The sequence below is a fragment of the Engraulis encrasicolus genome, chromosome 1 (assembly GCF_034702125.1).
Source record: "Engraulis encrasicolus isolate BLACKSEA-1 chromosome 1, IST_EnEncr_1.0, whole genome shotgun sequence".
NCBI classification, from domain to species: Eukaryota; Metazoa; Chordata; class Actinopteri; order Clupeiformes; family Engraulidae; genus Engraulis; species Engraulis encrasicolus.
Genome location: NC_085857.1, coordinates 20,484,733 through 20,502,048, shown reverse-complemented (window position 1 = coordinate 20,502,048; position 17,316 = coordinate 20,484,733). Strand labels below are relative to the sequence as shown.

At 46.0% G+C, this 17,316-nt stretch overlaps 1 protein-coding gene across 1 annotated transcript in view; it reads left to right on the top strand.

The window, feature by feature from the left end:
- The window catches only part of gpr179 (G protein-coupled receptor 179), a 440,981-nt gene extending 429,305 nt beyond the window's left edge, over nucleotides 1–11,676 (top strand). Inside the window, exons 8-14 of the mRNA XM_063207936.1 lie at nucleotides 2,015–2,124; nucleotides 2,959–3,197; nucleotides 4,253–4,391; nucleotides 6,272–6,374; nucleotides 6,916–7,059; nucleotides 8,199–8,941; nucleotides 9,017–11,676. Coding sequence (XP_063064006.1) covers nucleotides 2,015–2,124; nucleotides 2,959–3,197; nucleotides 4,253–4,391; nucleotides 6,272–6,374; nucleotides 6,916–7,059; nucleotides 8,199–8,941; nucleotides 9,017–11,549 — 4,011 coding nt within the window. The 3' untranslated portion in view covers nucleotides 11,550–11,676. The remainder of the gene's footprint in view (nucleotides 1–2,014; nucleotides 2,125–2,958; nucleotides 3,198–4,252; nucleotides 4,392–6,271; nucleotides 6,375–6,915; nucleotides 7,060–8,198; nucleotides 8,942–9,016) is intronic.
- The last annotated feature ends 5,640 nt before the right edge of the window (nucleotides 11,677–17,316 follow it).

Genomic DNA, 17,316 nt, shown 5'->3' with positions numbered 1-17,316 from the left:
ACTGGCCCCCTGGGCCCTGGCAGGTGGGGGCCCCTAGGCTGCAGCCATATCTAGCCAGTGCATTAATCCGGCCCTGAGTACGGTAGAGTAGAGAAAAGTGGCGTAGCGAGCCTCTCAGTGTCTGGCGTGGGGCCAGCTGTGAAAGGGCACAGGTGGCGGCAATGTGTCTCATCTCGCCCAGACTATCCACAGGGGAGCGAGGCCACCTTTCACACACACACACACACACACACACACACACACACACACACACACACACACACACACACACACACACACACACACACACACACACACACACACACACACACACACACACACACACACACACACACACAAGCACACAGGGAAATGTGCACACTTACAGAGGAGCGCGCGCACGCACACACACACACACACACACACACACACACACACACACACACACACACACACACACACACACACACACACACACACACACACACACACACACACACACACACACACACACACACACACACACACACATTTTGATATGGCGCCAATGTGATCTGGAACTCTGTGTTCCCTTGTACTCTGTATTTCATTCCCTCGCTCTCACTCTGCTACAAACATGCCATTTCAACACAGCCTCTCATCCATATACTCCTGTGTATGTGGGACAGTTGCTATGTTTGAAAACGTCATGTAAACACCTCTTAATTCGGCATTAAAAGAAGATCAAACTAAACTCGACTTGAAGAACTATTTCAGAATTAAAAACATCATGATAGTGAATGTTTTTTAGTTAGTTCTCTGTCCGTCTGTCTGTCTGTCTGTTTGTCTGCCTGTAATGTTTGCCTGTCTCTGTTTGTCTGTCTGTCTGTCTTTCTCTCACTTTCATGTGTACAAAGTGAATTTTGCAGTGTTAATTCAACACAGAGTAGGTAGTGACAGCTGAATATATTATATACTATATACTATATACAATTCCTTTCCTCACACTTCACCTATTATGAATGTGCATATGAGACAGCCCAGAGCCGTTTATAAGACAGTTTGGCCAACTATGGATTCAGCTCTGAGTCTGAGACAGCCTCCTCACACACTTTCATGAAGTCACCCTTTCTCCTCTGTTTCTCTGTTGTCTCCTCACACTTCACCTTCACCATTATGAATGTAAGAGACAGTATATTCACAAACTTTTCACGTGTAGCGAAGGGGAGTAGAGTTGCCCAGCTGGGACTCGAACCCAGACCTTCTGGAGTAGTAAACTGGGGCTCTGACCGCTATACCAAAGAGCCAGGCTTGTTGGCATGTTAGTCAGAACACACTCACAACCCTTGTGATGGTCACTCCATCACATCACACTATTCACACACTATTCACTTCTCCGTTGTCCTCACGTGTTCATCCTGTTCTTCAGGCCCAGTCGCTTCCGCTTAAGTTAGTTGAGTTGAGTTAATTGAACACTTAGAGAGTCAACTTCAGCACTAGCAGTGTAGGTCCTACTCTCTGCATTACATTCATACAGTCAGCAGCACTATGTACTACTGTATCTACTGTACATAGTTTCTTTCCTCACACTTCACCCATTATGAATGTGCGTATGAGACGGTTTATTCACACACTTTCCTGAAGTCACCTTTTCTCCTCCATTTCTCTGTTTTTTCCTCACACCTCACCTATTACGAATGTACATATGAGACGGTCTATTCTCACACTTTCCTGAAGTCACCTTTTCTCCTCCATTTCTCTGTTTTTTCCTCACACCTCACCTATTACGAATGTACATATGAGACGGTCTATTCTCACACTTTCCTGAAGTCACCTTTTCTCCTCCATTTCTCTGTTTTTTCCTCACACCTCACCTATTACGAATGTACATATGAGACGGTCTATTCTCACACTTTCCTGAAGTCACCTTTTCTCCTCCATTTCTCTGTTTTTTCCTCACACTTCACCCATTATGAATGTGCATATGAGACGCTCTATTCACACTTTCCTGAGGTCACCTTTTTCTCCATCTCCGTCTCTCCTCCGTTGTCCTCAGGTGTTCATCCTGTTCTTCCGGCCCAGTCCCTTCCGCTGCATCCTGCTGCGCTGGGTCCGGCTGCTGGGCTACACCATCGTCTACGGCACGCTGACCCTCAAGATGTACAGGTCAGTGGCAGGGCTTGACATTAACTTTTCCACCCACCGGCCACTGTGGCTCGTGGTTTTCCCAAGTCACTAGCCATTCAGGTATTCCATTTAGCCACAGATTTTATATTGTTTTTTTTTCTTTCTTTATTATGATAAGTGTACGTCTAACCTAAAAAGATGAGGTGCTAAAGCAAGATGAGTGTACAGCTTTCTACATGGAAGTATATCAAGCAAACAGAAACTAAGTTACTGGGCTTTTTCTTGAACTTGAATGCAAACAATTGATACACAAGGGGCAAATAACAGATTATAGCCTACTATGATGTGTATGCCATACCAAAGAATAAACTGCCAGCCAAATTGGCTAGTGACACTGAAAGTATTACTAGCCACAGCCAAGTTTTACCAGCATTTGGCCGGTTGGCAGGTGCCAGTGTCAAGCCCTGGTCAGTGGACTGGCAACCAGCAGAACAAAGCGGAATGTCTGTTAGGCTACAACTAAGGGGGGCAAGGCCCAACACTGTTCACCAGCCTTCCTGGCATAAATAAAATGTGAAAAGGACGTTGCCTCAGGAAAAATGTCCTCTATTTCCTCTGGGGTTTTGGTGTTAGTTTGTGAACTTCTAGCTAGGTTGTGTGGAATGAAAGCTGGTGCTCATGACAATCATCATCATCATCATCATCATCATCATCATCATCATCTCTCTCTCTCTCTCTCTCCCCCCTCCATCCCCCATGCAAAGTCCTGAAGGTGTTCCTCACGTCACATAGCAGAACTAATGGACACTATACTCTCTCTCTCTCTCCCTCTCTCTCTCTCTCTCTCTCTCTCTCTCTCTCTCTCGCTCCCAGGGTCCTGAAGGTGTTCCTGTCGCGTACGGCCCAGCGGATCCCCTACATGTCCAGTACTAGCCTGCTGCGGCTGCTGGGCGTGATGGTGGCCGTGGTCAGCTGGTTCCTGTGTGCCTGGACCGCCGGCGTGCTGCAGAACTGGGACCGCGACGTCCCCCTGCTGGTCACCTCAGTCACCTCGGCCGGCCAGAAGTTTAGCCAGTGCGACATCGACCGCTGGGATTACATGATGGCCTTCGGTGAGTGACTGAGTGAAAGACCAAAGGAAACAAAGCAGGGTTATGATGACAACATGAAAACTGCTAGTAAACTCTGACACACTATACAAGGACAATAGTTGAAGTGTGTTGCTACATATCTACATAATTAATATAATTTGATTTTTAAATGTATTTTATCGACATTTCAAATCTGGTGCACACATCACTGCACATGACATATACAGACTCCAACAGGTCCTGTCCTACGTCTGGTAACTGTTTTCTGTGGAGCGATGTTGACCGGTAGGATTTGGCCGGTGTTCTGACAAACGGTCCTACATTGTAATTTTATCCTATGGTAGGATGTTCTGTCAGACATACGGTATCTGTTGAATGGTCCTACGTATCGCCAAAGATAGGCCTACATGTCAGATATGTTTGTTCAACAACTTAACCAGATTTTCATGGAAATTTCCTTCCCGCTTCCTGCAATCGCAGCAGACCAAACAACCTCCAGACCATGAATACGAAATGAAATGGTAGTATTATGGGATGGTCAGGACCTGGCTAATGGCCAACCTCACAGAAGTCGGTTTTCATTGTGGAAATGGATGCTGTAAGGCGATAAGTTCTGCCAGAAAGAGGAGATGGTATCTAGCTCAATTAATCACTTGCTTTAACCAACCAATCACTGCCCTAGCACTCGGGTAGTCTACCAGCTGTCTCACAGTATCACTCATGTAAAAATCATTTAAAAATCTTCAAACAAAATATGAAAAAACAACAAAGATGGATGATGAAAATTCGAAGAAAAAAAAATTCTTGTTATTTAACAGCTGTACAAGCAATTAAAAAAAACAAAAAACATTAAATTCCAGCTGGAGCCTTTTTTGTGACACAGGACACTGTACTATCTGAGTAGTTGTTCCTCTCCTGTGACCTGTTCCTCTGCTGGGGTCTTTTTTCCTTTGCAGTGCGGTGAGGCTGGTAGAGCTGGAATTGTATATCTCACACCAACCTGCAGATATTCAAACCCCTCTGTTTGTCTCTCTTTCTTTCTCTCTTTTCTCTCTTTCTGTTTCTTCTCCTCTCAGCTGAGCGTCTGTTCCTGTGCTGGGGCCTGTTCCTGTGCAGTGCTGCGAGGCCGGTGCCCTCAGCCTTCCACGAGCCTCGCTACATGAGCATCGCCATCCACAACGAGATGGCGCTGTCCTGCCTGTTCCACCTCCTACGGTACGTGAATGGATTTTTTTAAAAGATAGATTTTGGGGGGTTTTATGCCTTTATTTGTGACAGGACAGTGAGAAACAAGTGAGATAGGAAACAAGTGAGGACAGAGAGAGAGAGATAGAGAGATTAGGAAGGATTGGCAAATGACCTCAGGCCGGAATTAAAGGGGTATGCCACTATTTTGGGGCTTAATACAGTTAAAATCGTTGGCCGGGGTTTATAAAGGTGGTAAAGTGTCTTATTTTTCATGTAAGCCGTTGTCTTGCTTTAAGACAAGTTAAAAGAGGGAGCATGTCGCTAAGCTAGTGAAAGTCAATGCATCCGTGTAGCATGCTACATGCTACAGTGATGCATTGACTTTCACTAGCTTAGCTACATACTCCCTCTTTTAACTTGTAAGCCGTTGTCTTGCTTTAAGACATGAAAAATAAGACACTTTAACACCTTTATAAACCCTGGCCAACGATTTGAACTGTATTAAGCCCAAAATAGTGGCATACCCCTTTAAGTCGCCAGAGTCGCCAGGGTTTGAGGCATGGCACGGGCCAATGAACTGTTCACGAATATCACAGATCATGTGCCATGGTAGGGGGATAGGTTTGGGCCAAGATGACGGATTGCGAAAGTGCAGCAGCAGCGTGGGCATCTTGGCAGTTGCCTTATCAGGCTACAGAGGCTATATCTTATGTCTGGGCATTATTGTCACATGCTTTTGATCATGAAGCATTTGTAGATTATCATGTCAACATGGACCACAGAAAACTGTGATAAACTTTCATGAAAGAAGTTTCAAAGAGGGCACTTTTTTGTCCAGTAGAGCAAAGGGGCAGGTGCTTTAGTAGTCCGGGAGCCGTGGGGTTGAACCCAGATTTCTTTGATAAAGTTCTTTTTTTTGCTTTATCTGATAGATTTTAGGCAAGTCTTCAAGATTTCAGACGATGCCCGGTGATATCACTTGAGCATTTTCAGATTTTGAGCCTTTATTGTCCCATAAATGCAAATTATGACAAAAAACTAAAGACACCTAATATTACTGTGAATAATGTTACAAAATGTACCATATTGCTTATATTACCTGAAAAACATTCACATTGGACTGCCTTAACACTGCCCTTATTGAAACAAACCCAATATGGGGTAATAATTAACCCTTTCATAACAGCAATCCCACAAATAAGGCGAGACACTGTAGGTGAATAGGGTATTTTTTTTTTAACTTGCAGATATCAATATGAAACTTTATCAGACGAAACTGGGTTCGGCTGATATTTGGCTTTTGGCTGCCGGACTATAGCACCACCATATCTCTATCTGTTCACACCTATGATGCAAACAATATCTGAACTAACTTGAGTGACAACATGTGGGTCTACCGTATAGAAGGCAAATTATTTTGTGTCTCAAGTTGGTCAATCAATTACATATTTTGCTTGTAAGGGGATGTGATATTCGTCTTGCAGTCCAAGCCCAGGCAATTGCAGAAAAACTTGAGTCATGATTTTTTTGTATCACATACCAGGCTGAGCATTAGCTTATATATCACCATTTTAACATATTCTGCGTGAAGAGTAGACTCTGAATGAAATGCTGCCAGGATAACCAGCACCTGAGCTGGGGTGCGTTTCTCAAAACCATTGTTGTGAACTACATTAGCTACTTTGTTGTTTGCAATGCAATTTCCCATTGGCATCTACCCAAGTTGCTAACTGGCGAACAACTACGCTTTGGAGAGACCCACCCCTGAGACTCACACCTTTACCTGATGAAGACCGGACTGGTTGAAACGTTGTGTTGAATAAACTGGGAGCAGCAACAGTGTGCGGACCTTCTTTCTTTTTTTGACCCACCCCTGTTCACAATTATTTCCTTCTGTACCCCCACAGATTTGCCAATTCCAGCCTTCATCCAGACTGGGTACTTCTGCTCGTGTTTACTCACACACACGCCACTGTCACTGTCACACTTGGACTGCTGTTCGTTCCAAAGGTAGGCTGATTAAAACGCATGTGCCGTTAGTAGTAGGCCTACTACCTCATAGAAAAACAAAATAGCCTACCTAGCGATACTACCTTCAGAAGAGGTGATTCACGCCTTCCTGACTGCAAATCTCATTCTCATTCTTTTTTTAGGAACAAACATTACTCTATTATTTTCAGTTTCTTGAATTGAGCTGCAGTCTCAGAGTCAGTTGTTGTATTGTTGGATGCCACGGTCCAATAATCTTCAAAGTTTACCAAAAACAGCAGCGGTCAGGTACCTACAGGTACCTGTAGATTGCATAGAAATGGCCCTGATTGTATGCCATAATGGCCATGTTTACGTGACGTATTTAATTCCGAATTAATATTTCCAAATTTAATAGTTTACATTGAACTTTCATTTAATTCCGAATTGTGAAGTGTTTACTGGACGTTTTCAAAGTGGAATTAAGCTTTATTCAGAATTAAATTGAGTCAATTCTGAATTAAATGTCAACATAGCTTGTGTGTGTGTGTATTTGTGTGTGTGTGTGTGTGTTGTATTGTAGTTCCTACAAGTGTCCAGGCGCCCAGGGCGAGACACGATTGCCGCTGAGGTGTATGAGGACGAGGTGGACCTACGGCGCACCTACCTGAACAACAGCATCAACTCTGCCTGGAGCGATCGCAGCGTTGAGCCTGAGGACATACGGGTAAACTCTCTCCTCCATCAAAGATTTTCTTAGTGGATTAAGATGATTCACTCCGCCCACCACCCATATGCAAAACGGTGTGCTTTGATCTCCTAAGGGGCCGTTGTCCCCATGGAGATAGTATAAGACCTGGAGACAGTGAGCAAGTCCCGCCCTCATTCATTTCAATGGGAAATGCTAGGCTAGTGAATTCAGCCAAAATTGAACGAATTTTTCAGCTTCCAAAATGGAGTTTCATGGAGCTCATTTCTGAGACCAGTTTACTCAGCCAATTACATGCCACGTTACTGACTGAGGTAAGGTTGACCAGAAAGCTATATGGAAGATGGCATTGGATGCATGGAGGTATTATAAGGTGCCCAACCATAGACCTATATAGGTCTGTGTGCCCAACACTAAACTCGAGCACCCACCAATCATCATGAGCGAATTGGTATCTGAAATGAGCGAATTTGTGAAAATGGCGTCGAGGAAGTGCCTTGCTAATCGGCGAAGCTAACCTGCCAAATCCTGACCCCCTGGTTGTCACCTCCTTCTTCTTCTCTTTCTGTGGCTTGCATAAGAGTTGCGCTACCGCCATCTGCAGTGCCAAGGGAACTCCATTTATTCTCAACCTAATGCCTCCAAAGGTCTCCTAACCGCAGGTCCCCTAAAGGGGCGTTTGCATGACATCATATGGATCCAGAAAAAAACATGGACTTGAATCATCTTACTCTACTCAACTCTCTTTGCCTCCATCTTTGTAGCATCATAATGTGCACAGTTTTGCCAAGGTCAAGGTGAAGGTAAACTTTATTACACACAGTCTTTAGTAACACATCACGACCTGGTCATTGCTATTCTGCTAACAGTAAATTTATAACAAGCTATGTCTTAAAGCCCATGTGTCAGGCATTACAGTGTGCCTGTACAAGTAAAGTGCCTGGTACTTGTACATGGTGTGATGGTAGAAACTCCTCCTCAGTCCTTACGAATAGTCCTTAGTCCCTAGTCAGTGTCAGGTTTATCTACAACTGTACAGTACTTTCTAAAGCTTTAGTCTTCACCGCTGAATTGTAAACATGCACAAATATCAATTCACTCCATCTCACTGTTGTTTCTTCCAACTCCTTTTTTTCTGCTTCTCCCTCTGTAACCAGGACGAGCTGAAAAAACTCTACTCGCAACTGGAGGTCCACAAGGGCAAGGTCATGTCGAACAACAACCCCCACATCTCCAAGAAGCGCAGCTCTCGCCTCGGCATCGGCCGCTCCATCATGAAACACCTGTCGCGGCAGCCGAGCCGGGACGACAAGGGCGGCGGCACGCACTCCCCGTCGCCGAGCATGTTCTCCAGCAAGAGGCCCAGCATCGTGACCTACATCACCGACCGCTCCCCGAACATGACCCCCAAGTCCCCGAGCCACTCCGCCAACCCTCCCTCCAGGACGCCGTCCTTCGCCGGCTCCCTGACCCCCATCCTGGTGGACAAGAGGGCCTCACAGTACTCGCAGCACTCGCAACACTCACACTACTCCCAGATCTCCCAGCAGTCGCAGCCGGAGTCTCTGGACGCGGGGCCGCCGCCGGTCTGCAAGTCGCTGAGCGCCCAAAACCTGGCGTTGGACAAGAACTTCCTGCAGCCGCCCGAGGACATGACGCGCCACCAGAAGTCTCTGAGCGCCGTGGTGACCAGCACGGACTACTACCACATGATGGAGGAGGCGGCGGCCTCCTCGCAGCAGAGCAGCGCCGCCGCCTCCCCGGTGCTGAGGCACATGGGCAGCATCAAGGAGCAGACCACCAGCGCCCTGCAGTCCGAGTCCTTCGACAAGACAGAGGTGTGCCCGTGGGACGTGGAGGAGGAGAGGCGACCCAGTAAGAAGCACGTGACGATCGCCATATCCGACGAAGGAGGAGGAGGAGGAGGAGGTGGAGGTGGAGGAGGAGGAGGAGGTGGAGGAGGAGAAAGAGCCGCATCTGTCGAGGAGCAAGGGCAGTCCCCAGGGCAGTCCCCGTTGCAGTCCCCTGTACAGCCCAATTTGATCATCTGCCCGTGGGCCAATGCTGACACGCTGCCTTCGGCTCAAAAGCAAAAGAGTGTGGACAGCGCGGACTCGGACGGCGACTCGGCCAGGCTAAAGGCTCCCATCTCCGCCAGTGCTCCGGTGTCACCCTCCGCATCGGGCAAGCCCAAGGACCTCAGAGTGTTCTCGTTCCGCGCGGCGACCAGAAGCCTCCTCCACGCCAAGAGCCTGACGGGCGACAAAGCCAAGCTCACCTCCACAGTGTCCGTGGGGTCTGGGGAGGTGCAGAAGAAGACCCCTCAGCTGCAGAAGAGGAGCATGACGACGGTAGATTTGAAACCCGCTCTCGTGAAGCAAACTGCCGTCAGGCTACCCTCCACCGACTCGGGAGACAGGAGCCCCATACGAAAAACAAACCCTGAAGTTATGGTCTGCCCCTGGGAGTCAGACTCGGACCTTGCGGGCAAACCCCCTGAAAACGTGTACGTGAACGTACTCGCGCCTAAAGGTAGTTTAAAGAGTGTCGGTTCAGAGGCCGGCGGCCGAGTCAGACCAGCCCCTCCACCACGGCAGCTGTCCACAGCTTCATCGTCAGGGGCCACCCTGCAAGTCCCGCCCAGGCAACGAAGCATAGTGATAAGGCACAGTGCGGCCGATGTTTGTCCCTGGGAAACACCACAGCCGCAAGACGGAAGCGGCGGTAATCCTGACGTGTGTCCGTGGGACGCGCCACAGCCAGAGGCCAACGTGTCCGTATGTCCTTGGGATGCACCCGACGCTGCCGTGCCTACGACTAGGAAGGATTCCCTCACCGTGAGTGGTGCTGTGTTGCCGGGCAAACCAGCCGAAAGGGTGATTTACGTCAAGGGGGCACCATCGCCAACACCAATGGCCCAGCAGATGGGCAGATCGCCAGCGCCACCCAGGAGGCAGTCGACCGTGTCGATTAACATATGCCCCTGGGAAGAGGAACCAGCTGCAGCGCAAGATGGCGCTCGGTCAAACGTGTGCCCATGGGAGAGCGACGCGCCAGCCGCTGCCGCTGCAGGAGGTGGAGAAGTGAAAAAACTACCGTTGAAGAGTTCCCTGAAGAAAACCTCACAGCTGACAAAGCAGACGACAAGCACGGCGGAGTCCTGCCCGTGGGATTTCCCACAGGAGCTCGATCCGGGCAAGCTCAACATCTGCCCCTGGGAGGCGGACAGCCCCAAACCTCCACTGTCAAAGCAGACAGCTGTGGTGCACTCGAGTCTGGACTCCATCGACAAGAAGGCAGACCTGCCGCAAGCGCAAGACAACGGCGCTCGTGGCAACGTCTGCCCCTGGGAGACAGAAGACGCAGGTCCCGCTGCTGTTGCGCCGGCTCCACAGAAGGCTGCGGCGGGGTCACTGAAGAAGACAATAACATCAGTTCAGGCTACCATTAGTTTGTCCAGACAAGCGTCATCCACAGCGGAGGCGTGCCCGTGGGACTTCCCTGCGCCACCTCCTGTGCACCCTCCAGCGCCCCCTCCTGGATCGGCGGATGTTTGCCCGTGGGACACGGAAGGCGCAGAGCCACCACCTACCGGGACAGTTAAGAGGAGACTATCCAGACAAGACACCTCTAAAGGTCGGGTCTCGTCGCTCCACAAACAGTACAGCGGTGGTGAAGGTGGCAAAGGGAGCGTCTGCCCATGGGAGACACAGGAACCTGAACCTGAAAGTGCCAGAGCTAGCGTGTGTCCTTGGGAAACGGAAAGCGTGCCAAAGCCAATTCCAAAGCAAGATAGCACGAAAGCGAACGTCTGCCCTTGGGAAACGGAAAGCGCACCACAGAAGACCCTTCAGACACAAGGTAGCATGAAAGCGGACGTGTGCCCTTGGGAAACAGAAAGCGCACCACAGAAGACCCTTCAGAAACAAGGTAGCACTAAAGCGGACGTGTGTCCTTGGGAAGCGGAAAGCGCACCACCGAAAACCCTTCCAAGACAAGACAGCTCCAGAGCGGACGTGTGCCCATGGGAAACTGGTGGTAGTAGTGCTAAAGCGGATGTCTGCCCATGGGAAACTGGAGACACAGAGAAGGAACCCACCGGAGATCAGAAGCCCACAACAAAAGGGAGCATAGTGGTGAAAGCAGACGTTTGTCCATGGGAGACCGGAGGGCAGGAGGAAACAAAACCCGACGAGGGTGCCGGGACCTCTGGTGGCGCCACCCCAACCACAGACAACACTGCAACAGCAGCAGCAGCAGCAGCAGCAGCAGCACAAATGTCCACTGACCAAGAACCAGTGCAGTCCCCGACCCTGAGCGTGACCGATACGGACGGCGGTAGGTCCCCATTGGAGCGCCGCGACGCTCTGTGCCCGTGGGCCTCGGAGAGGTCGGAACACGACAACAACTCCGACGTCTTCACGTGGGAGGAGAACATTCCGGAGGAGGATGAGGACCTGGACGCGGAATGTGCGGCCGAGGCTTTTGTCTTCCCGGCCGATCTTTGAGATGTCAGATTTTGCAGAGGCTTAGAGGAAACAATCTGCACTCATGGGCTGAGTTTCATTATTTATTTATTAAATACCACCGAAACCAGCCGAAATGTGTCTGTTTATGGACATGGTGGTATTTATTAAATAAATAATGAGACTCAGCTTAAACTCTGTTTTTTTGCACACCCAAAGTTATTTATTTTACTCTAGAAGTTGAGCGCGCCCTCTGCCACACTTGAACATTTTGTAGAGGCACCAGGACTGTACTGGTAATCTGGCATACAGGGCAATGTCAAAGTATTTAAAAAAATCAAGCAGCCAGCATTTATAAACACCCCAGGTAAACAGCTAAACAGCATCCGTAAAATACTGCTTGGACCTAATGTACAGGATTTAATTTGGCAAGGGGACAGCCGCAGTGTGGGAACATATTTCCTATCCCCTCAGTGTCACTCATTGCACAGCTGAGACGATGTCCCCTCATGCCAAAAACCGAGACACCCTGTGTTCCCCTACCATTCCTCCAGGGCTGAACTGGTAATCTGGTATTCATCCCTGTGGGCTGACAGTCGTCAGGGGCCGATGCTTTCGTTTTTTTTGTTTGTTTGTTTCTGATGTTCCCCTAATAGTCCAGCCCACAATTTAGATGGGGCGCATCATAATTGTTGTATAGGGGTGGGGGTGAGAGGCTGATCTATGCCAAAAATGCCCGGGCCATTTTGTGGTCCTAGTCAAGGCCTGAGAGGCACTGTACCAGAGAGAGTAGAGAGAGAGAGGTTCCATTGGCCCATTGTTTCCGGGTTCTATTATTGCAAGGGGGAGTGGGGAGAAATCCCCCTTTAGGCAGACCTAGGCAGACCTAAGGACTGTTCTATTCAATGCTAGGAGTATTATGACACGGCCCTTTAGGCAGACCGGAACCTGGTCATGTTAGGTGCCCATAGCAACCTATTAAATTGGCATATCTCTATATACTTAAAGAATCTCTGACTGTACTGTAAACCCATGCCATCAGAGAGAAACATTCAATACTTTGTGGGTGTACTAGATGGCAATGAATTGAACTTCATTGACTTGGGTGCAGTAGGATTTTTTTTTCTTCTCCTTGTCTGACTTTAAGCTGTATTGAGATTTTGTAGAGGCATCACTGACTGTTTACCCATGACAACCTATTACAACACAGCCCATCATCACCCCCATCTTCGCCCAGCCATGTGGCCAGTTAATGAGAAAAAACATTCATGTAAGTCGGGTGTTTGGTTCAGGCCTGCCATGATGTGAGCTATGATTGACTATTGTATGTACAGATGACCTGGTGCAACCACTTACAAGCACTGGACACTGGACAAACGGCTCTCTACAAAGTTCCCGAAAGCCTTTTCATCCTTCACGTCACCTCATAAAACCCATGTTATTCCTTTGTGAAATAGTTTGTTGCTTTTCACACTCGTGCAGCACTTCAACAACCAAAAAAGGCTTACTTATGATTCACTGTTAACTTTTTTGATATTTCCACGCGTAGGACGACATAATGTACAGACAACAACACTAATTATCCTCTATCTCACTTGTCAGAATGTGTCAGTAGACTCTTGAAGATGCTGTTTATAGACATGTTTTTCAAAGCAATATTATCCACTTAGAGATTTTCTCCTTAGTAACAGATTGTAGCCACGGAGATGAGTTCCATCAAACTCAAGAGTGAAGGACTGATGAAAAAGAATCTCTTTATGATTCCATGGCAACAAGAGAAAGAAAACGAAAAAGAGAGAGAGAACGGGCCTGTATGTGAAATCTGTTCCCCCCCCCCCCCAAATGCTCCTGCCATTTCAAAAGTCTGCAGACAGGTCTGAATTATTGCTATGTTGTGTCTTCAATGGTAGGATTTTGTGTGAGCACTGTGAAACATGACAGCAGCAATTGTCTTTTGATGCGGCCAATTATCCAGAAAATTGTTTATGATAGCAAACTGCAATGCCGTTTCCCCCTTACATGATGTTTGACTAACCTATACAACCATCTGGCACAATCTTTTGAAAACTTCAAAACATTCGAAAATAAAGTTTTTTTTCATTAGGAATGAACACGATCAATCATTTTCATAGCTTTAATGAAAAAGTATGTCATTTTTCACTGGATGCTTACTTGAGAATTTTTAAAAATGTAATCCATGTCCATTTGGTGTTTTTTGATATGCGTATTGAGATCTGTGCCATACTCTTTCTGGTGAAATGCGAGCGGATCCCTGGCAGTAAGTGAATGACACAGGCTGTCTGTGCTTTCGGATGTGTGTGTGTGTGTGTGTGTGTGTGTGTGTGTGTGTGTACTGTGTACCACATGCATTGCGCTATTCCATTTCTCAATACCCCCTTTGATGTTGTTTTGATCTCTCTAGTGAATATACTGTATGTGTTTTTCATGTGATACTTTCCGAGCTGACAGACACACTTGACATGCCAGGAGCAGACGTGTAAATGGAAGTAATAAACACAACCTCTTAAAAATTCCTTATGTAGTTCAACATATATCAAATTTGATACTATATTTCGACATGCTATTTCATCCGAGGCGACAAAATGCCACTTTTCCCCCCACAAAACACTTAGCTGAAATCTCTAACTGTTTTACTATTTTTTTTGCTTTGTGTGATTTGTGTTCATGAAGCTGACAAGGCATTTTTATTTATTTAATTCATTTTCAAGCAATTTTGTAAGTAATCCCTGGTTTTGTATGACCCCCTTGCTTGTCAGATAAAAAAAGCCATCAGTGTAAACTTCACAAAGACGGTATTCTGTTGAGATGGGCTGGTTTTGTCGAGATGAGCTACAGGTACCAAAGGGTTGGTAACACACCACAACCCTAACCCGTATGTGTGCTACTGTGGGGCGTTGTAATGGCTTGGTAGCTCGTGGGTATCTCATATTGACACAACCGGTCTTACCACAGAATGTAGTTAGATATTATCCGTGTGGAGATGGCTTGGGGAGTGTTCCACTTTTGTATTGTTGAGATAGTGTTGATTCTTGATTCATGCTAACAATAAACTGTCAACTGCCTACTTTTTTTGTCCAAAGGCGAAACACACAAGGTTAAATGCTGTACACACACACACACACACACACACACACACACACACACACACACACACACACACACACACACACACACACACACACACACACACACACACACACACACACACACACACACACACAAATAATAGCAAATAATAATTCATAATAGTGAAATAAGTATAACATAATTGAACGGATTTGTCAGCCACAGTGTAAATTCTAGGAGGTTTTCCAATTTCACAACTGCATTGTCTGTTGCCATTTCTGTATATTCCACTTTTTGGGCTCCTCATGTTTTCATCGATCATGATGTGATCTGTACTTATAATGCGTAATGCAGAACACATCATGTAGTGCAGGGGTGTCAAACTCAAATTGACTGACGGCCAAAACAAAAATCTGGAACAAAGTCGCGGGCCGAACTCAACATTTATTTTAAAAAATTGACTAAAATTGTGCGTACATGCGCTTCATACTCATAGTTAAATTTCACACACACTCTTTCCCATCATGTAGGTTAGTTCAAATGTGTCTGCACATCCTGTGACACACCATATTTCTTGTTCAAGTCTTGTTACGCTTTACATTAATGGTGCATGTGGGCCAACTGCAATACAGATTTAAAATGATCTCGCGGGCCGAATAAAACGGCTCCACGGGCCATATTTGGCCCCCGGGCCTGAGTTTGACATCCCTGATGTAGTGGTTGGAGTGAAGTGAAATTACGTGGAATTACAAAGTGACGCTACACTGGCGATCAGTGTTGCTGGTGATCAGAGACGTATAAGTGCAAGTACTGTTGTGGATGCAATAACAATACTGGTTGCACGACATGATATAGTTGCAACCAGAGTTGTATAAAGGAGAAGTAGAAGTACTCTTACAGATCCAATTACAACACTAGCAGTCTGATATTACAAACTTGAAACCATGTAGTAGCATTCCACTAGTGTTGCAATTACATTTGCACTTATTCTTTTACTTCATACAACTCTGGGGTGAATTTCTCAAAACCAAAGTTGCTAACTACATTAGCTACTTTGCTGTTTTCAATGCATTTTCCCATTGGCAACTACCAAAGTTGCTAACAGGCTAACAACTTCTCTTTTGAGAAACTCACCCCTGGTTGCAACTATGTAAAATGATATAACTGGTGTTGTAATCACATCCATAACAGCACTTCTAGACATCTCTGCTAGTGATTTACCCCCCTGCCCCACCATGTCTCCAGGGCTGGATATGGATAATAAGGGGCAGGGGCACCAACCATTTACGGCTAGTTAGGGGGCACTACATGACACAAACTTAAAAGGGACACTGTGCAGGAAATGGTCAAAAAAGGTACTGCAACTATGCTGCTCATTGAAACTGGGCTGCCTATTGCCAAATTTGATATTTACATGAAAGTTTACTAAGTAATAAACAAATATGTCCTAGTATGGTCCAAGTAGAGTCATTTTTGCAGCTAAAAATAGCTATTTTTGGAAAATCAAAATGGCGGACCATGTAGAAGATCCCCATGTATGAAAAGTGCAATTTTTCCAGTCATAATGAATACTTATAATTTAATGGTGGTGGTAAGTACTCATGAAAAAGGTAACATTAGTGAATGGTCAGCATGAATCCTGGAAATAAACAACTAAAAATCTCACACAGTGTCCCTTTAACAAATATTGTTAATAAAGGGGGCACCTTCACGGTGTAGTGCCCAGGGGCACCACAGTGTCTTGATACCGTCCTGCATGTCCCTAAAAAGGGTTGCCAGTGAACCCAGTTCTCCTGCACTGTGGCCTGACTGTCTGGCTGAGGTGGACAACACGCCATCTGTCCTGACGCCAGCCATCTGCACCGCCATGTGGACCTGCTCACTTTACCTTCAAAAATCACACATCTGATACGATGATGTTTTAAAACATATGTAGCAGAAATCTATCTGGATGCAAGCAATTAAATATAAAAATGGGGATTGTTACTTGTAAAATGCTAGAACATGTTCAAAGTGTGGTATTTTTATGAGTGTGAAGTACAGTATACTTAACGAAGTAATCTGTCATTAATGCATTTTAGGTTTTCTGAGAATTGTGTTATGAATACGGTATTATGAAGTGTGTACTTCACCCTCCACATAATATTATAATTGCCTAATTATCAGCAAACCATCCACAGCGACGTATTGTAGATATAGTAACCAAACGCACTGTAAAATTAGGCAATGAATTACAATGTCCAGACCTATATATTAAATATAGTTTTTTTTAGGGGATCTGAAGGACAGGGTTCGTTGTTTGCAAATTTTTGAGAACAAGCAGACCAATTTGTGGTGCATAATCTCTTAACCCTTTAGCTACCAGAACTTTTTTTGAATAGGCCGGAATTCTACCAAGAATTCTAAGAAAAAAGTTGCATTTTGGTCATATTTTAAATAATGTCAAATAACTTGAAAAGAAATGGTATATCATTTATGGATAATTAATTGTTCAGTATTCCCATAGAGTGCCTTTGATGTGGATTAAATGGTAAAAATGTGATAAAATCCGATATTATCTAGGCCTATCTAACTATATATATATATATATTTAGGCCTATTATATCTACCTATCGATCTATCTATCTATCCTTCCGTCCATCCATCCATCCATCCAGGGTCAAAGTTGAACAATGAACATGTGACGACAACAATGTCGTTCACCCAGAAGTGTTTTCAAGCG